Source organism: Eurytemora carolleeae, unplaced genomic scaffold (genome assembly GCF_000591075.1).
Source record: "Eurytemora carolleeae unplaced genomic scaffold, Eaff_2.0 scaffold194, whole genome shotgun sequence".
Taxonomy (NCBI): Eukaryota; Metazoa; Arthropoda; class Copepoda; order Calanoida; family Temoridae; genus Eurytemora; species Eurytemora carolleeae.
In genome coordinates this window covers 202,483-225,107 of record NW_019396489.1, presented here as the reverse complement: position 1 = coordinate 225,107, position 22,625 = coordinate 202,483, and the positions used below count along the sequence as shown (strand labels likewise).

Genomic DNA, 22,625 nt, shown 5'->3' with positions numbered 1-22,625 from the left:
TACAAAAGCTATAAGGTATAAAAGAAAAAATATGTATTTTGTCCAAGGAAAACTAAATAATACTGTCAACTTTCCTCCGATTTTGTTTTTCCTTAAGTTGAAATATTGGAAATTCGCCGGACACAGTTTTGGATATTTTTAAAGCTTCGACAAAATTATATTTATTGATTATTTGACAATTTTTTTATTTACAATTCATCTTGGATATCAAATAATGCGTTAACCCTATACTTCTTTTAGCTTCCGGAAAACACCCCATCCCTTTGTTAAAAATGAGCTGGACAATTATTCGAATTCTCAATATATTTTGTAACACGTGTTTAGGGCTTTTAGAAAAATTATGGAGTTTTGTAAAAAAAAAACCCAAAACCTTTTATGGCAAAGTTCTGAACATGCGGCCACGTGCACGCTATTGGAGGCCATTTTTCACGAAACGGACTGTAGGCGTAATTTCAAAAAACACTTTATTTTACCAAGGGACGTATTTATTTCCGTCTAACCTCATTCTGGGTATCAATAAAAAGTGTATGATTCTGATAATTTTCTACAAAGTCTTTACTGCGTAAATCCTTCACTTTGGTATTAGGTAGAGAAACCACAATTGAAAATAATCAAGTTCTACCTTTGAAAAATGTTTAAAGTTACGATGGTAAACCAAACATCTCACTTATTTAATAAAAGGTCACATGAAAATTCATAACTAGTCCCTTAATGAGGGACAAAAATTAAGTAATAAATTTTCTTAATTTAACAAATACACAAATTACGAATAAATTCAAATTGGCCTTACTCTCCAATGGGGTTCAAATCCCCCTTGAACTAAGGCAGATAATTTCTCGTATTACTCGTTAAAGAAGAGTTAATAAGATGATATAAAAACATATGTTTTTATAAAAAGAATCTGGGTTAATCGTATTTTCAACATTTTTTGCTCAATCTCACAGCTATCTGTCACACGCCTGTGGAATGCGTAAAAAGTTTTAGCTGATTTTGCACAAAGCTAGAAAAACAATGAGTTACTTTACAGCAGGAGTTCTCAGCGAAATTTTGTCTAAAGTTAGACATACTTCAAATAGGACGTTTTATTCCCTTTATTTAAGTAATATTCCAATCATTAATTGTTATATATTACCTTTCCAGCAATAATTTGTTTTCGTACATCCGTTAATGCCGTTAATACAATTAAGATCGTTAAAGGGAGTGACCTGCAAAGTTTGATAATGCAATCTTTAAAATCCTCAAAAAGTCTACATAAACTAATTAGTTGCTTAAGAACAGTTTGAGAAAATAAAAATCAACTCTTATCATCGAAAATAAGTAATCTTATTTAGTTATTGTTGGCTTTAATGTATCAATATTCAAGAGCATTTTCTATAATGAAAAGACGACATTTGAAGAATTTGAAGAATTCTGCGAACAAGTTCATAAAGAATAAGAAAATCAATATAATGCATTGATGAAAAAGAAAACCATACATTGCCGGCCTTTCCCTTTAACAAACAGAAACATTGAGCATTGAGAAAGAACGGAAAATACCGTTAACAGTTCGGAGTTCCTAGATAAAGAACGAACTGCTCCCCAGGCCTAGGCCTTTACATATTTTGCTTCCTTGTTAAATACCTTTAGGTAAATTTAATGTTAAATATAAGTTTTCTATGAAAACAATTCACGATTTTGCTCAAGTTTTTAATACTTTAAAATTCACTTAATTAATAGTTTTTCTCTAATAGTTCTTTATCAGCACAACTCTAAAGTTTCGGATCTAGATTATTATATTATATAATCTACAAATAAAGCTGTGTGCATATTTGTATGATGCACAAGTGTTTTAATATAAAGATGTAGGATTTAAAGCAGAGTGCCTTATTTCAGTATTTGCGAAAATAAATAAATATCCATGAATATGTGGGACAGTTTTAAAGAGTTCCATATACTCATTTAATTAAAAAAACTAAAAATCTGCAACATTCCATTATCAGAAAGTGAAGAATACGACATTTGATGAATTCTTTCGATGTATTCGTTATTAAGGGTTTCACTGTACAATAAACTTAAAAATTTGAAAACTGTTAAAACAATTGAAACTCGGATTTAGATTTTTTAAAAATCTACAGAGGTGTTTCCATCCCTGTATCTGCTCCGTAAATTTGTTAAAAATATTGATTTTTAGACGGAAAAGCAATTCCGTTGCATGCAATTCAGCGAATATATAATTGCTTCATTTTTTCAATTATGGCGCAATTGCGCGCAATGAAATGGCGCAAGCGGAAGCAACCATTGCGCGCAATTCCGCGCAACGGAATTTTGATTGGAAACCCTAGACAGAACCCTAATTTTTTAGAAGAGTAACTTTAAATAACACCAACAGAAATTTAAAGAAACAATCTCAAGAACTGACAAGGGTCAACTCAGACCAAAATATATTTTCAATAAATGTGGAACTAACATCTACTTTTTATCATCATCACCGAATTTTAAATATTGTATATTGTACTGGACTGTATAGTGTATATTCTCTATAAAGTAAATTTACAATGATAAATAAATATTAAGCTGTGCTAGCAATATTAATATTTGTTGGAATCTGTCTTATATTAAAAATGCCCGCAGTGGATATCAAAATATAGAGATGGGGAAAAAGAGTATATAACCTAAAACGCTTATCAGTAGAAGTAAATATTTCCATTTACGTATAGCGCCGATTAAAGAATTCATAACTTTATAATTGGATAATGAGATAGACAAAAAGATAAATGTTACCGGATTATTATTTCTATTGGTTCAGAATAGACAATTAACACACGACTCAACCCTGATTGGATCAGGCGCTAATGGACTCGGCATACATGGACTCGGCATGTATCATTGATCAGTATTGTGTTAGGCCAATTTTAAAGAACCTTTTATCGTTTTTATCTAAACTGCATCTCAGTAGTAGTCTATTATTTTAGTGTTTTAAAAATAAATAATCAAGTCCCAAATACTAGATCTATCAAAACTACAACAATAAATATTGTATAGTTTCAAAATAACATCTGGACTATTAACATAAAATTCTTGGTTAAGGGAATGAATTTTTGAAATGTAAATTGCTCGTTTTTTTATTGCAATCTATGGTCATTGAATTATCACTTTGCAGAACATTTCCTAATTGTTTTAAGTCGTTGACAAATGGTAAAGGTAATTCATTCAATAAAATTGGGGTTATTTCAATATAATTAACCCTTTCTTTAGAAAAAATAAGGCATTTAGTTTTACATTTTTCTATTTGAATATTTGCTAAATTTCACTTTAGTAGCTTTGGCAAAATTTTCACAAATTTTCACCATTTTCTGAAGACCTTTTCTGCTAGGAGAAAGCAGAATAATATCATCTTGTTGACTTTAAAAGTCAATATGATAAAATAAAAGAGATCTAATGGTATTTCTAATCTTTATTTAATAAAACAATAGGTTATGAAATAGTTTCCCAAGTGTGGTTAAAATTGGTTGGTTTAAAAATTAATACAGAAACTATAAATTGACAAACATCAGTAGCAACTTAAGTGAGCTATGTAGAACTTCATGTTGGTAGTGCAGATCAACTAGAACTGTATCAGCAGGTTTCTGCTCTCTCCAGGCTCTCGTAGGATATATAATCCCCAACAAAACTTCCAGGTTCGATTAGGAAACTCTTTAGAGTTAAGATTATCCTCTTGTAGAGGAGAGTGGGTGAGTAGGCCCGTTGGAACTCCGGGGAGGGAAATATATTCAGTCCGGATAATTCCTTTCCGTTCAGCCGCAAATACTTAAAACTCTTGGAACATTTTGATGGGCTGGATGTAAGCATCATCTGCTGCTGCTCAAGTATCTATATTAACAACATGTAGGAGCCAGGGTAGCTCTCTGAGACTGAGTTGTGATCATCTCGGGTGTTTTCGGCTGACTGCTGAGGTGAGGCGGGAGCTGGGATGAGCGGGGATTTGACATGTGTGGTGTGCTTCATTGCGGAAATGGATCCTGTGTACACACACATCTAGAGAATTAACAGAGGCATTTGAGTCGGTACAATTGTCTTCCTTATATTTCGAATTTATGTTAACACATCTACATATACCCAGATTCCCATATAGACACCCTGGATTTGGCTTACAATCGTTGAATAACTTGATAACTTTGTCAATGTATGTACAGAATAGCACAGGGGAAGAAACTGCTCCTTGTCTGACTCCATTTTGTACATTGAAGGTATTTGAGAACGCATTACCCCATCTAACATTACATTTTTGATTTGAGTAAAGGAACATTAAACACCTTAATGCTAGAGGTGAAACACCCCTCTCCAATAACTCTGAGAAGAGCACTTCCCATGACACATGATCAAATGCCTTACTCAGATCCATTGCACAAGCATAAACTGCTCTACCAGCTCTGTTGTAATAATCAGAGTTGACCCACAGAATAAAAAATAAATGATAGTTGATAATCATAAGATTTTCAATATTTTTAATGCTAGTTGACATTTTTCCGGTCTAAAAATCAAATTTATTCTTTAATAAACGTATTTATATTTTCTCTCAGAATAATTTGAAAAAATGCAAATTCAAACTCTCAAGGACTTAAAACCAAAAATCGGTACTTAATAAAAAAAGAAAAACTCTTATTAAAACCATATTTAGTAAAAAATGAGCCTCTGCACATTTACTACATGAATTTTTAAATTTTAATAAGTTTCCAATTTTGCAAAACAGGTGTCCAATATTATTCCAATAATATTCCAATAATATTCCAACAATATTCCAATAATATTCCAATAATATTCCAATAATATTTCAATAATATTCCAATAATATTCCAATAATATTCCAATAATATTCCAATAATATTCAAATCACACTTGCTATAATTACATTTATTATAAAGTTACATTTCCTATAAGCTTACATTTCCTATAAAGTTACATTTTCTATGAAGTCACACTTCCTATAATTACGTTTTCTATAATCATATCACATATGTAAAGTTGTATTTCAAAGGATCAAATCATAATGATTCCGCACCTTATTAATTTTATTAATCCGCTAATTTTTTTCTTTTATTTAGTATTGGCTCGGAATTCAAAGTGAAACATGGTGTCATTGCAGCTTTCATTTAAGAAGACAACAAAGGGAAAACCTATGGCTGTAGATGTGTAAAACTATAGGCGTACCCTAAATACTACTTGAGGGCCGAGCGCTGCGGCCTCCTAATAGTTAAATAATGTTCTGTGTCTCACCATAATTTGGGATAATATGCACTGTCTCTATCATTATTTTGGGTTAGATTAGGTTAAGACAATTTCTGGCCAAGCACTGCGGTTAGGATGGGCTAGGGGTCCGAGCGCTGCAGCTAGGTAAAGCTAGGGGGCCGAGAACAGCGACTAGAACAGGATTATCAATAATGATTTTTTATAAAATGTTGAGGGAAATCTAAAGATTATTTGACCTTAAACACAACTTTTGAATGATTAAGGAATAGGGTTGAGTTTAAACAAATATATTTGAAGTTTAATTATAGGAAGTGTAACAATATGATATGTAACTGAGCTGGTAGAACCACGGGAATCTGACCTTGGTTTAACAGATTCAGTGAGTCAGCTTTTATTCTAGGCAAGGCTGGGTTCTCAAGCCAGTAAATAAATAAAACGCCAAATAACAAAACGGCCAATCAACTAAACACCAAGAACAACAAAACGCAAAAAAATCGCACAGTTCAACTAAACGCCCAATTCAACAAAACTCCCAATACAACAAAATCCCAATAAAAAAACGCCCAAAAAAATAAAGCACCTTATGCAACAACACGCCCAATGCAGCAAAACGCCTAATACAACAAAACGCATTTGTAACTTAAAAATAATTAAACAATATGTCTAAAATACGAAACAAATGGTCCAAAACTCTAATTCTAAAACACTTATGTAATTGCAGATTTTTTTTTGTCTAAATAATAGTTTTTCAAATTATTAGTAGAATTTTTGTATATTTTATAGGATACATAACAAAACTTGACACTTTTCCCGGTAAAGTTTTGATCCCTAAGATGCCAGAAAACTGGTACTTTTGTGAACTTTCAAGGGGAAATATTTCTGCCCTTTTCAAAATAAATTTTTAAAACTCAAATTTGGTCGTTTTTTGGAAAGCTGCCGTTTGCTATTGGATGTTTTGGACATATACACTGTTTTTTTCCCCAATCAAAAATCAAGGCATTAAAATAGATGCGCCACGCAATGAGCTGCTTTATTACATTAACTATTTAAAACTTACCAGATTTCAAAATGTCAAAGTTATGTTACAATTTCACAATTAAAAGTCACATTAACTAAAAGACCGTCCCTTTGCGCTCGAATTCTGAACAAAAAATCGGCAATTTTTCTCCGGCCACAGTTGTCTTGAAAAGTACAACTAGTACTAATTAAAAGCTAATAGGCTGTTTAAATATGAACTGAAGGACATTAAGTCCAATATTTTTTGTACACCTTTAAAATCCTTTTGTTTGTCCAGGCCTAATGTCGTATGCCTGGACTCCAGAGACATTTATCAGGCCAACCCGCCAACATGTTTTTCAATATAATCATTCTTTTAAATGCAGGGTAATATATTTTTTTGACAAATTTTATCCTTTTTAAAAAGGATTTTTTTCCTTTGCTCTATTTACATCTGAGAAATGTCTCATGCAAAAACTAATTTTGCAAATATTTTGTTTTATAGGGAAACTTAAAGGGAGTGTTCGCGAAAAATGAAAGGGGGCTTACATGGAAAATATTTGATGGTGATTGCTACTAATCTGTCTGTGGCGTCTATCCGGAGAAAATTGTTAAAAACGACTTATACCAGACTTATACCATACAAATCCTGATATTCTGATATATACCATACAAATCAGAATTTTGCAATAAATCTAATTCCAAACAAATCTTTCAGATATTACAACAATCATAGATTTTTTTTCGACGCATTCATATATAATAAATAATCCATAATATTCTTTATTTGTTTTAAATATGATCCAATTTAAATGACGATTAGATGGCCGCCAGATGTTTCTGCTCTTGATGTGTCTGCCTGGTTCTACGTGGCAGAGAAAAAAAATCGTCGTTTTAAGTGCATTGTATATAAAACAAACATAAAATATGATGAAATATCATGCGTTGAAAAAAATCGATGATAATATGATGATTAATTGAATTGAAAATGTTTACAAGGTTGTTAAATGCCATTGACAGTAGTCTGTTTGTTAAAGAAGAGGTTCCTGTCGCTAATCTGAATCTAGTCGAGGAACAAGGTATACAACTAGAGATGGCCATCGTTTTTCTCAACAAATTAAACAAAACTAAATTTTTGAAAATTTAAGAAATTTTTCAGAACGAACGAAATCTTTTGTTATAAACAATGAACGAAAAAACGAACGATAGAGGAACGAGAGAAATAAAAAAACTATCTTTTTTGTTTAAAATGAACAAAAAACGAAAAGGAACTTGATTTAAATCTTTCAACCGATCTTAATTTTTCCTTAATAATTTCTAAATAGTTCGTTCAAACGAACTTGAATAATGATCGCCTTTTACGAACCAAACGAAAATGAAAATGATCAATAATTTTGAGAAAGAACGAAATCAAATTTTTTTGAAAGATTGAAAAAAAAACGAACGAAATGGACCATTCATGAATGAAGAACGAACGAAAAAAATACTGAGTATGCCCAGCTCTTTTTACAATTCACTAATGTTAAACTCAAAAATCATGATGAGGTAGACTTACTCTCTTTTATAGAGACTTACTCTCTTTTACATAGACTTACTCTCTTTTATATAGACTTACTCACTTTTATAGATTTTAAAAGATATTTAAAAGTTTATCTTTAACGAATTGATTGCATAGAATGTTATTTGATTGCATTGAATGTCATTTGTTTGCAAAGAATGTTATTTGATTGCATAGAATGTTATTTGATTGCATTGAATGTTATTTGATTGCATTGAATGTTAATTGATTGCAAAGAACGTTATTTGATTGCATTGAATGTTATTTGATTGCATTGAATGTTATTTGATTGCATAGCATGTTATTTCATTGCATAGAATGTTATTTGATTGTATAGCAATTTATTTGATTGCATAGAATTTTTATTTGATTGCATAGAATGTTATTGGATTGCATTGAATTTTTTTTGATTGCATTGAATGTTATTTGATTGCATAGAATGTTATTTCATTGCATAGCATTGAATTTTTTTGATTGCATTGAATGTTATTTGATTGCATTGAATGTTATATGATTGAATTGAATGCTATTTGATTGCATAGAATGTTATTGTTGAATGTTATTTAATTCTTGATGAATCATGAATTCCTAAAAAAGAAAAGTTTGCCAAATTTAAAAACCTGAAATCAATTGAGGAATTCAAATTTTTTTGAGTTTTCCAGAACATATTTGATGAATTCTGAAAATTTTCATTTAAATTCAATGTAACTGTATGAATAAATCGATCACCATTTCGGAAAAATTGCATACATTGAAATTGAAATTGAATATTTTGAAATTTGTGAAAATGAATTGTTGTAAATTCCAAATATTGTTAAAAAATGAAAATAAAACATGAAAGCTTAATTGTGAAATGATTTCTCAAAAATCAAATAATATCAAACAATCATATATAATCAAATAATATATGTCACAAAGAGTGACAAAACAAAACTAAGAAACTTTATGGCGCGACCTTTTTTATGTTTAGATTTTGTTCAGTCAGCTTTCATTTGCAGTTTAAAGTTTTTGGGAAAAAAAGGTAAATATTTTTAAAATGTATATTGTATAATGCATGTATACATTGCATAGTATTGTATATACTGCAGAATTGGTTTTTGGCAAAATGGAACAATACACATTTAAGGAAAATGTTACTTACATCAACCCTTTCGAAATAAGAACTTTTATTGAACTATTATTGTCCATTTTGTCCAACTATGAATCTCAAGAATATGATACAACCTACTTTTAGTAATGATTTTATTTTGATTCTTTAACAGTGAGATTAAATAGTTTATGGCTCTCAGTTCAGTTTATTTAGGGCAAACTCGTCACAATTTTCTTAATCTAAATTAAAAACAAGTTTGCTAAGTGAAAATAAAGCTCACCAAGAGCGTCCAGAGCAGGTAGACTCGTGAAAATAAAGCTCACCAAGAGCGTCTAGAGCAGGCTGACCAGTAAAAATAAAGCTCACCAAGAGCGTCTAGAGCAGGTAGAACCGTGAAAATAATGCTCACCAAGAGCGTCTAGATCAGGTAGACTTGTGAAAATAAAGCTCACCAAGAGCGTCTAGATTAGGTAGACCCGTGAAAATAAAGCTCACCAAGAGCATCTAGATCAGGTAGACCAGTGAAAATAAAGCTCACCAAGAGCATCTAGATCAGGTAGACCAGTGAAAATAAAGCTCACCAAGAGCGTCTAGAGCAGGTAGACCCGTGAAAATAAAGCTCACCAAGAGCGTCTAGATCAGGTAGACCAGTGAAAATAAAGCTCACCAAGAGTGTCTAGACCAGGTAGACCCGTGAAAATAAAGCTCACCGAGAGCGTTTAGATCAGGTAGACCCGTGAAAATAAAGCTCACCAAGAGCGTCTAGAGCAGGTAGACCCGTGAAAATAAAGCTCACCAAGAGCGTCTAGAGCAGGTAGACCCGTTAAAATAAAGCTCACCAAGAGCGTCTAGAGCAGGTAGACCCGTGAAAATAAAACTCACCAAGAGCGTCTAGAGCAGGTAGGCCCCTTTTTTGAAACAATCTTGCACAAGTTCAAATGTATGACAATATGTGTATATTTTCGTATTTTTTAAGCGAAACATGTGCATACTTTTTTGCGCAAAAGGAACTGAATTTCTAAATCGATCTTTGCAACCCGATGTTATAGACCTTTGATGCTTTGAACACTATTCCTTTGAGAACACTATTTTCCTTGGACAATTTGCACATACAAATTGCCATGCAAGTTATGCACATAATTATAACGTGCAATTTTTTGGCGCGGAATTTGCGTCAAAACCTTCCGTGCATTAGGATATGTACGTACAACTATAACACCCCATACAAGGAATGTTAATTAAGTTTATTCAGAATATGCAGGACCATGTGATGATGTGAGTGCTGTAGCTAGCCAAGTCAATTAAAATACTCATTTTTTTCATCTTGCATTTTACTTCTTATTTATGTATAGTGAAAAGTAAGCGAACCTACATCGCAATCGAGACTAAACCAAAACATAAAGAAATACATGTGTGTGCTAACCCCTTGCCATTGGAAGTTTAACTAAGACCTGTCCTCTGCCATTGGAAGTTTAACTAATACCTGTCCCCTGCCATTGTAAGTTTAACTAAGACCTGTCCCCATGCAGCCATTGGAAGTTTAACTAAGACCTGTAAAAAATCTAATGCGATAAATAAAGTTTCACCCAATCAAACTTTAGAATGATTGTCATCTCTGTAATTTCTTTTAAACATAAAATTTTCCCTAGAACTAAGTAGTTCATAACATCAGCAATTTTTAAAAACTACCCAAAATATTTTTTTTAAACTAATGTACATTTTGTGAACAAAAAATTGGTTACAAATTACGCATGAAAGTTAAAAACAAAAAGTTCACTGGTTTAATTAAGTTTATTAAAAGGATTCCTATGATATCATAATAAAATTCTTATGTTAGCTGAAGGTGGAGATTGTCAAGTGTTTAATTATGTAAACACAACTGAAAGCTGTTTTCTCGGTAGCTTTAGGTAAGACAACAGTTTTGTTTTATCTGAATCCAGTTTTCAATTATTTTTTTTTCAAAACCCAAAACTGCGATGTTATAAAAACGCAGATTTTTTGCAATTCAATTTTTTCGCTGTTTACTTTCGAATATTTCGAGCTTCCATGAGTTTCGAATCTTCTTTTATAAAGATTCTCAAAATATAAATTTTAGTGAGAACGATAAAAGTGACAAGGATAATTCAACACAGTTGGTCTGGAAGCAAAGAGGTATGAATGTCTCAGAAAAAATAGATAATAGGATAGAATTTCAGTTTAAGCTTTGAATCAAATTTGGTTTGAAAAATTAATATTTAAAAATCAAAACCTCTAACTAATATTTTTATATGCCGCAGATAAAGGAATAGAGTCTTTGTCACAAACTTTGATTTTCCAATCCCTATATCTGTGCAACCCATTGGCGTAGAACTAAGATATTTCAAACTATTAATAATGATAGATTAAATATTATAAGTTTGAAAAATCAAAGGTTTGCACCATCAAGTTGTAAAGAAATAGGGATTAGAAAATTTGAGTTTGTTGCAAAGACTCAATTCCTTTGCAGTTTAAAAAAAATGAATTGCATTGGCGCTCTAAACTCCATACCCTAGATAAATTATCTAATTTAGCTAGGCTCCATACATACACCCTTATCTACAAAAAATGGGACTTTATTAACAACACAAAACTATTTGAATTAAACAACTAAAAGGCTGAAATTGTTAATCAAAGCCTTGAATAGTTTTCTTGATAAAGTAGATCATTTGACAAAGAAAGACTGTTTCTAACTGAAATAAGAAAGATTATTGTTGGAAAGTAGTCCATAAAAAAGATAAATTTCACTTTGTTTCAAGGATGCCCCGTTCCAGAGGATCCAGAACATGGAAGGTGGAACTGTCTGAAGAACATTAAGCAAGGTTAGTCATAGTTCAACGTTTCCTGCGCTAAAATTTGGATCAAAATCTCAACCAAAAGCTGTAATTTTTAGTCAAGTTTTTAGTTGGTATGAAATCACATTTAAATTTGGAATTTTTTTTATCACAAGGCTAGATGGTAATTTCTAGTTATTGTTATTAGGAAGTTCCGGGGAATCTGACCCCATAATACAATCTTAAAAATTAACATTTTAAATCTATGATTCGGATAAATTTTTTTATGGATTTTTTGCTTTAGAAAAATGTTTTTTGGTTTGTTCTCCTGGATATGTTGCCCAATCTTACAGAGGTAATTTGTAAACAGACGTGTGAATTGAGATGTCTTAAATATGTTCGATGAATTTAATAATCTCAACATTTCTTATTTCCGGGAAAATAATATAGCGTCTTAGCCAAAAAACGAAAATTTTCAAATCCCTATATCTTTCTAAACTGATGTTGTAAACCTTTGATATATCAAGATTAGTTTGTTTGTTCAACAGAATTCATAATTAGATATGTGTAAGGTCTACTACATTTGGTTGCACAGATATAGAAATTAGAACATCTGAGTTTGTTTATTAGTTGTTAATTTTATTTATAAAATTTGTACTGAAATTCAGCTTGCTACCGAACCAAATGCTCTCTTAGATTAAGACAGGGCTTTATTTGGCCAAATAAAGGATAATTTACAAATGGTATGAAATAAAGGAGAATTTGCACTGGCATGAAATAAAAGAGAATTTGCACATGGCATGAAGTAAAGGATAATTTACAAATGGCATGAAATAAAGGAGAATTTATAAATGGCATGAAATAAAGAAGAATTTGCACATGGCATGAAATGCTATGTAACTCATTCTTACGAGGGTTTAGTACAATTAAACATGATTCTGTATTTTCAAGACTGGTTAGTTTTGTAACAAGAATTAATCATGTGATGATGGGCACTTTCAGATTTTCTACAAGTCGTTTGTTAACTTTAATACTTTAGTTATAGTTTAGTTATACTTTAGTTATACTTTAGTTATACTTTAGTTATACTTTAGTTATACTTTAGTTATACTTGTTAAAACAATCAAGAAACTGTTCAGTCTTTAGCTAAGAACTGAACGTTCTATTCCTTGACGGTATTTTCAGTTCTATCTCAAAGTATCTGTTTATTAACAATTTTGACTTTATTAACAGCAAGTTTCATGAAATTTTGACGTTAATTTTTAATGAAGTTATTTTGAAACACATTTTTTAGCTCGTTTATAAACTGCAAATTTTTATTTCAAGAATAATTATTTTTTGTTAAGTTTTAGAAATTATTGGTTTCTGTTAATTTTCAAAAACTTACTGTTTGGTAACAGAACAAGTCCTACCAAAATGCCTTTGAATTAAATAAATTGCTAGGCCTTTATTGCAACCATGGAGCTAATGCTGAATGGGATAAACCTCTAGATGAGTTTAAGTGTTTACCAACTATTATAGCAGTTACAGGGGGGTTGCTATCACCAACGGTAACAATAAACATATTTCATAATCATTCTGCACAGTACAGCGGAATTCACAAGTCTAATTTGTTCTTCTCATTAAGAACAAGCAGTTCTATACTTTTGGACCCAATGGGCAAAGGCTTTATACACAAGGGATTACTCAACAAACCCGACAGCATGTTGTGCAGTATTTCAGGTAGCTTAACATAATTGTTTTCCTTCGGAGCTGAGCTTCTATATCTATATTGTCCACACCTGTTCTCAAGCAAGTTTATGTTAACAATAGTCTCACTAAAAATCGAAGATAGATCCAACATTGTGCATGCTTGCTGGTTGTAAAATTGCTAAATTCAAAACTAAGCTTGATTGTTAGAGCTGGAAAATGGCCGATTATTATTTGGCAAATTTTTTGATCACTTATTCAATACTTCTTAGATTTTCTTTAGGTCTTATGCTTAAATTACAAAACACATAATGAAACAAATGTTGACAAGATTAAGAGCTCTTTTTTAATATCAAGTTAGACTAATTGAGACAAATATTAATGAATTAATGTGGATTCAAAGTATTTATTCTTTCTTGGATTCTAGCTTTTATTCTTGAATGGACTCAATAACAGTTAGTCAGTAAAATGCTCATAGAACTTTTTGGCTTAAACATATTTTAATAAGCACGTCAGGCGATAGCCCACCTACTATGAGGATGCAAATTATTTTGGACATATTTTTTTTTAAATTTGGTATTTTTTATTTCATGTTTTTTACAAATTAAAATTTTAAGAGACTAATTATTTTTTACAAAATTCTTCTTTTCACACCACCTCTGAACATAGCAGATAAAGCAAGTTGTATTTAATTATTTTTTCTGTGTACAGCCTGAATTTGAGTAGTCGCGGTACTCATCAATTATGATCAATTATAGTAGAATTTTGATATTTTTCTTAAATTCTGAATCTGTTGCATCATTCATGTATCCTGCAGCAATTTTGAAAAAAGTTCGAAAAAACCCCTAATCCTATAACTGCATTCAGCTAGGTTCAAAATGATCCAGGAGTACTCTCTAGGACAAGTGCTCCCATTCCAAAATGCTGATCCCTCTCAGAATGTTTTGATTAAGATTCCACAGTAAAGCGGTTTCTGAGTTCCACTGAATCTGCTCGTGAAGTAGGATAAGGTAGACGAAAAAAGGAAATTTTCAGTTGTTGCATGCCGATTTGGCTGTATTCAATTCAAATCATTTTCTTTTCTTGTGTTTTTAAATACATTTATACTTTCAATAGCTGTAAAATTAACAATATGAGTCAGTCAATTCTTGTGTGTGCGCGGAGCGCCAAAGAAAATTTGTTAAGTAGCTTGTTTAATTACAGATAAAATTACAAGAAATAATCATTTATATATTTTGAAAAAAATACATCAAAATACATATATAATTTTAATCACCTACATTGAAAAAGGACAGATATTGTTACGTTTTCTCCTGAAGCTATTGAATATATGATGAATCATTCTAACCAACATTCATAATCTTATTTCATTTTTGATTTTATAGAAGTTCGTATAAAGAAGATAAACAGGTTATCAAATATGATAATCAGTTAGAAGTTTGCCAGAATGTTCTCTAGATTTGGAATTGAGTTTTAGCCACAAACTCAAATATTCTAATCCCTAAATCTTTGCACCGAGTGGTGTAAACCTTTGATATTTCAAACTTAGAATATCTTACCAAAATTATTCAAAGTTTGAAGTATCTGCACATTTGAATTATTTTCGTGCAAATTTTAAAGATATTCAATTTTAAAATCAACCTTTTTTTAAAAACAAATTCTAGGGGCCCCAGGATTCTAGAGGGGGTATTTACCCCCAGGATTCTGGGGGGGGAGGAATTACCCCCAGGATTCTAGGGGGGATAAACAACCCCAATAACCCCCTTATTTAAGCCACTGATAAGGTTGGAGTTTTAAGAAGTATTAGAGGGGCATTGAGAGATCTTCTTGCTTGCAGAAAACCCCTGTTTTACTCTGGTTTTAAAAATCTTTCCGATTTTTATGCGAAATTAGAATAAATTTTCCTATTATGACCCATAATCTGCACCGCATATACAGCTGAGGAGTTGTTCCTTTATCCATGTGTGTGGTCAGAGATTTTCCATGAGGGCTCTAGTCATTGATGCTTGTCTCAGTTAGTCAAATTGGTATCTATAGAGAGCTCTTTATCTTGGCATTATTTATTCTTTCATGTGGTTTTGTAATTTAAGCATAAGATCTAAAGAAAATCTAAGAAGTATTGAATGAGTGATCAAAAAAATTGGCTTTTCTAGCTCGGACAATCCAGCTCAATTTAAAAATTAGCATTTTTACAACCAACAAACATGCACAATATTGGATCCAACTCCGGTTTTCATGAGGTTTATCTGAATATCCACTGTCAAGACTTTTGATTTTCTGATTAGTTAAAGATTATAGTAATCTGTAAATTTACAAAAAGAGGAGATCAAGCATTGATATCAATTTCCACTATAAAAGGAAGGTCACTTGAAATTACGCTTACAGTCCCTTTATCCAACATCTATATCCATAAGGTACACATATTTTTCATGCTTTATGGTCAGCATTTATAATAGATCAAAAATATTTTTTTCATTATAAAATTAATTTGTTTTGGTTCTTAGTAGACTCTGCTTTCTTTTTTTATTAATAGTGGCAAGATAACCTACTGTGGGGGTGATCCAAAAGCTGGATGGATCAACACTGGATGCTACTATTACGATTTTGATTTAGGAAATCAATTCAAAAATAATATCAATTCTAGAAAACAAAAATGGGGAAATTCTCCTAATACTCAAATTTTGATAATTTGAAGAATTTTCTTGAGAACAGGTTCTAAAGTCTCCAAATTTGGTTTATATTTATTTAAAGAGTCATTGTGAAGAATGTGAAAAGTAAAGGATTATTTCCTTCTCAAAATTGTTCAAAAATTGTTTGGTGGGATACTGCTTTATAATGGGGAATGTCCACATTTCCATAAAAAGGGTGGGGGGTGGGAGGGCTTCCTGACTTTGTTTGATTCAAAAACTAGATCACAATTTTCAGGCCGGCATGCAAAAAATCAGAGACAAATCTCTTAAAACGAAGTCAGAAAGCCCCCCCCCCCCCCACCCTTTGAATGGAAATGTGGACATTCCCCTTTTAATGATTTAGATTAAGGGCAATAACAATAGCATACAGTGAAACCCTTAATAACGAATACATCGAAATAATTCATCAAATGTTGTATTCTTCACTTTCTGATGTGGAATGTTGCAGATATTTAGTTTTTTAATTAAATGATTATATTTAACTCTTTAAAACTGTTCCCGCATATTCATGGATATTTATTTTTTTTCGCAAATACTGAAATTTACGTAATACAGTATAAAACTCATTTAAAAATTGTCAAGACGACATTTGATAAATTCTTCCGATGTATTCGTTATTCAGGGTTTCACTGTACTTAAGTTCAAAATTGATACTTTAGATCAGGCGCGCAACTAGACATTTGGTTAGAGGGGGGCTAGGGGAAAAAATATCACGCGCGAAGCGCGAAAATTTTTTTTGGCCCCCCCTAAACATTTTTAGGGGGGGGCAAGAAAAATGTGTGTTATACTTAAACAATAAAAAACTAACCTTACCAATCGGATATTCAGTTATAAGTCAACACATCTGATAACAAATGAAACAAGAAATCTATTCTGGTCAGGGGCGGATACAGGGGGGGCGGGGGACATTCGCCCCCCCCTGACAGATTCAGGGAGGGGCGTAGCCCCCCCTGAATTTTGAATTTTTTGTTCTTATTTCAGAATAGCTTCTTAATAGCATGCTTAATTCGGAAAGAAACCCTATAGTGCAAAACAGGAAAAATATCTGTCTTAATAAACTATAATGTGTGAAAAGTTAAACATCTAGTTTTTTAGTCTTTAGTCATTAATTTTTACTTTTTTTGAGTCTTTTAAGTCAAAAAAATTTTCGCTTGCGGCGCGATTTTTGTTCCTAATAATGAATTTTTTTGTGCCTAAAAAATCTTGCCCTCCCCTCACTTAAGTCCTGTATCCGCCCCTGAATATCTATCTAAACCTAAAATTTCATAAAAATCGGACTCATAAATATTCGCTATTTAGTTAACCATTGTAACTGTTTTAGCTAACTCTTTTTATCAATAAACAGATTGAAAATTACAGTGTTGAAATTTCTCCAAACAAATAAAGAAAGTAATTTTTAATATCTCTCCATTGGCCAAACCAATCTTAAAGAAATTTTAGGATAAGATCGCAATTACTTATTATCACATTTAAATTTTCTACACTTAAATTTTGACTTTTTTATGTGGTGCCATGTGAGTAGAAAAAGGAAAACAATGTTCCAAAATATTACAAAAACACAATTCACCTTTTTTTACTCACCCTGTATAGGATATACAATTGATTATTGTAAATATATAACTCACTATTTCTTCAGTCAGAGTACGCAAATCACTGAAAATAACATGGCTGATAGATCAATGAGCGTAAACTGATTAACTGATTGAGTTGAGGATTGAGTGCAACACACCTGTTTAGGCTGGGATGGTTTAACCAAATACAGTGGGCCACCAGAAAACTCTGGAATGATTTTATTCTTCGATCTTTCCTTTTTACGTTTTCATTATCGTTGGCTTTGCATTAGAAAGGTTCTTTAAAAAAATAACAAGAAAAAACCCATATCATCATAACTTAGAAAAAAAAATATTCTCCTGCTAATAATATTATTTAGGAATATATCAATTATGAAATCAAAAAATATTTTTTAAATTTTACAACATGTTTTTGAAAAGTCCAATATTATTGTTCCGATACGGAAGGTAAAAAAGCCAAAAAAAAAAAAGGTTTGCAGATTTTCCTCGGTGTGAAAGGAGGTTCACAAAGAAAACGTCGCATGAGGACTTTTTGAAATTCTAATATCTATAACAAATATGTTACACTAGCTGAAGTGCCAGGCGTTGCCCGTGGAAAAAAAATTGTAAATGAATTTTTTTAGCCTATTTTACTATTTTACCTCCGAGATACCCGTGCGTTTTCTCAAAAAATGTCAGCCCATTCGGCCTAGCCGTTTCGCCAACTGTAGGGAACATATATACGAATGTCTTGTTTTATTATGTAAATAAAGGTTTAAAGGGTATTTAGATGATACCGTTGTGCATCGATCATGGTCCTCATTTACTGGAAGGTTTCTTGAAGTTACAACATTAACCCCTGACTTGCGTGAATATAAAGTTTAAAAACAAAATTGAAGGAACAAATAATATTGAACATGATGCTGGGGAAAAATCATGATTTCAATACTTCCCCTCCCCCCTCTTCTTGAAGGCTATCCGCGCTCCCCAATATCATGATTTTGGAAATTTACTTTTTCATGACAAAATGAAATCTTTTCATTTCTGCCTGTGTCATGCCTGTATTTTCAGTCTGTCTGTGTTAGTTTAAAACTAAAAATGTTGTATCAAATAAATTAACCGAATTCAGGGCTAAGTTTTCAAGAAAAATATGAAACCCATTATCAGGCAGGTTAGTTTGGCATTCAAAAAGTTAACATACATTCTTTAAATTATTTTATAATTTTTTTTAAATTTAAACAAATGAATAAATAACTTTTTAAATGTTTTTGCCAAAACATACCTATTTTTTATTTTGTGGTTCATGTTTGCAACTGAAGTTAATGGAAAACGGTTTGCATTGAAAGTAAAAAATATTTTATGTTTTTAAACATTACTCCATTTATTGAAGAGGTATTTAGAAGAACACAAATGTTTTGGACACCTAACATATAACCTGAGGCCGAATTTAAATAATTTGAGCCGCGGCTTAAATTCAAGCCGGGGCTCAAATATGATCGGTTCCACTAAAAATTGTATTCAATTTTCAAGATTTAAGCCGGCATTCAATTGAAACCGGTTTTGGGGGGATTTGAGACGCGGCTTAAATATATTAAATTCGGACACGGGCAAATCTGCTTTTCTCATAGTTGCATGCGTTAAGACAAAACCAGAGAAGCTATGAAGTCACAAAGTCCTAACAGTATGTCACATAAAATTTATCTTCTCCTTGTGTCTAGTTTGCTGTGAAACACAATAAACTTCAAGAGATGTTTTTATTACATATATGTATGTTTATATACATACTATACATTTTAAGAGTCTCAGACAACCTACTCAATTAAAAAATTTTGTTAGCCTATAACACCCCCCAGCCACCCCTTAGTGTCCACAAAAAATGTCAGCCCAATCGGTCCAGCCGTTTGGCCGGTTATACGCAACATATATATGAATGTCTTGTTTTATTATATAGATTGTAATAACAAATCGTTTTTCAATGTATGCATGAAATAATAAAAAATAAAAAAAATATTTTTAGAAAAAGGGGTTGATATTTTATACTTTGGTGTACTTAAAAATTTATTATAATCCTATAGTTCTTGACAGAAAAAAAGATATGAAAATTCATGGAAACTGCAGTTTAGACAAAGAATTGAGATAATTTAAACGTTATAGAACAATATTAACTTGAAATAGATAATTCACAACTTAGGTTTATAATTTGATATGCCTACAGTATTACAATATCAAACGGGGTAAAGGAATTGAGTATTTGCCACAAATTTAAACTTTTTAATTAATCTACAGTTTGAAATATCAAAGGGCCATGCACGGTATTGACATGCGAAGATAAAGTACATTTGAGCTTGTGACAAAACCTTCGTTCCTTTCTACAAATAATGTACCTTTCAAATACTTGAAATATGTAAAACTAATCGATTTCGAAATTGCAATTTCATTAAATTGAATACCCGATGACTGGCCTACCTGAAAACCTAAATTTGAATAGATCTATAAATTGGTTTAAAAGGGACAGTATGCGTTATTTTAAGGGACCCTGTATTGAGCTGAGACTGTAAGTGTACACTGTACAACAGTACAGTGTATACAGTGTACGACGTACGTACACAGAGCTCACACCGGCATTTTCAGCTGACTACAAGCCTTTAAGTAACTTTAACCGTATTTTATTGTTGAATCTGAACCCGGGAAACAAAAAATTCGGGAAAATACGGCTCGGGTCTAAGCTGTCATTGGGCCTTGTTTACGGCTTGAGCTTTCGGATTCAAGCGGCATCTTATTTTCTAGAGAGTTGAGTTCGAAAAATCGGTTCAATATTCTATTTGGCGGATTTTCACGATCGGCATTGGCACATTCTGGCTTTGATGAGAACAAGACTCAACATTGAGCCTTATTCTCCACTATAACTAACCTAGGTCGGTTTTATTTTTATTGGGCCTATACTCCTTCAGTAGAGCCCAGGCCCGTAGCCAGGATTTGTCCAGGGGGGGTGCAATATGACGCGCCGGGGGCGAAAATTTTTTTGGGGGGTTCGGGTTTTTAATGATTTTTTAAACAATGTTTGGTTTGGTTTTACAGTGGTGGTTGTTTTTATTACATTGTCAATGCACACTATAAAGGCTAACCTTTTTAACAAGTGTATTTGAGCTTTTCAGGGAGTACTGCTTAACTAAAAGAGGAAAGTAATCATTTATTACTTTGACTTTGCAATATGAAAATGATATGATCTTATTTCTTATTCATTTAAAAAAAGCCTTTCAAGGGTCAAGGGGTGCTATGGAAACGCCTCACCACGGAAATGCCTCAAAAAACAGACTCATAAAACATATAGCACACCGGTTAAGGGCTAAAAGTCTGAAAGTGTACAGGAGATTCCCATTTCATTTCCATGGGACTCTCATGCATATGATTAATAAATCATACTGTTTTAATTAGACTTCACCAACTTAAATGACTATGAGCAAATTTTGATGTTGTGTTATCACCCTAAACTAAGCTTTCGGTGTGTTCTGAAGTAATTTGCAGTACACTGACCGAAGATATAGTAGCGTTTTAGTTGAGAGTGTTATATTTAATCAATAGAGTGTACTGATCAACTGTTAGTTAGCCTGCGATAGGTCACAGGAGAGACATGACTTAGGGGATGAGTTGAGAGAGTATCAAAAACGCCGTCACACTTTAATGAGTAACGCACAAATAGATTATAATTTTTGTTTGGAAATCAATTCTTACTCGGGCTATATAATTTGTAACTAGATTTAAGAAAATTATGAAAACAATTTCTTTTATATGGGACTGGGGGGGGGGGGGCAAAATCGTCATTGCACCCCTCTTTCAGAAGAAAGGGGGGTGCACCTGCACCCTTGCACCCCCCCCTGGCTACGGGCCTGGTAGAGCCGAAGATGTTGCAGCTAGCTGTCAATCACGTGACAAAAGCTGTCATCAGAGTTGGGTCGAAGATCGAGTCTTAAAGTTGGGTTTCAGGATTTATGGCTCGAGCTGAAGTTTTTAAATCGCGGACTCTGATAAAAAACTATCTCTCTCATTTTCCCAAATGTATTTTATATCACTTTAAAAGCTTCCTGTAAGTTAAATTTTCAATTGTTTAAAATCTTTTACAGAAGTTTACATAGATTTTACAATAATATTTACATTTCGCCATATTCAGAAGCTTAAAAAGAGGCTTATTCCAAATATTTCTTTGGCTTTTCTCAAATATTTTACGAAAAGTGTCACAATTTTTTTTTTGCTTCCCGTGTTTTTTTTTAATTTTCCGAATCAATTTTCATCGTATTTGAAAAACAATGTGTACTTAATGCTGTAACTATTTTTACTCGGGATTCACTTGTAAATCAGGCTTTCCCTTCTTTGCATGGAGGGTCACTTGAAATTATGCTGACATTCCCTTTAAGCTACCGGAAGTTGACTCTGCATGGAATGACAATTTTTAAAATCCCCCCCCCTCATTTCTGGAATCTTTTTAATCTTTTAATAAATTGAAGGTTTTCCTCGATTTTGCGAATCGTGATTGGTTTTTAGATTTATTAAAAACACAAATCATAAATCGTCCATTATACAAAAAGCCAAGAGACAAAGTTTTTTGCCGTGGAAGAGGAAATTGTTGTGGCTCATGGTTGGTGTAAGAAAAGAATTTTAAATGTGGAATGGAAGTTGAAATTGTTGTGGCTTATGTTCGTCCAGTTTTCCCTGTTCATTCAAGGATACAAATTTTAAGTTTTAACATAACCAGGTTTATGGCCTATTTCTTACAATGAGTTTTATTAGGACACAAGTTGAAAGACTGGGGTTTTAAGATCCCGTCATACACAGTGGTCGGCGTTTAAATCAATACAATGAAGACTAATTTTCTATTTAATTCATGACTTTTAGTTCTAACTAGTTTAAAAATAAACAAAGAGAATCTGTTTATTGCCACTTTTTTCATATTTATGTGAATCCATGCTGTTTAAACGATTGGTAGAAATTAATATCGAAAGTCGTCTTGATTGTATTGATATATACGACGAAGACTGCATC

At 32.1% G+C, this 22,625-nt stretch overlaps 1 protein-coding gene across 1 annotated transcript; it reads left to right on the top strand.

Annotated features, from left to right (window-relative positions):
• The first annotated feature begins 6,532 nt into the window (after positions 1 to 6,532).
• LOC111704225 (uncharacterized) lies at positions 6,533 to 16,041 on the top strand. Its single transcript, XM_023476379.1, has 10 exons — positions 6,533 to 6,609; positions 7,222 to 7,301; positions 8,751 to 8,801; positions 10,708 to 10,777; positions 10,966 to 11,021; positions 11,645 to 11,707; positions 11,964 to 12,014; positions 13,103 to 13,209; positions 13,287 to 13,381; positions 15,882 to 16,041. Exons 1-10 carry the CDS (start codon positions 6,533 to 6,535, stop codon positions 16,039 to 16,041), a joined length of 810 nt encoding a protein of 269 aa, XP_023332147.1.
• The last annotated feature ends 6,584 nt before the right edge of the window (positions 16,042 to 22,625 follow it).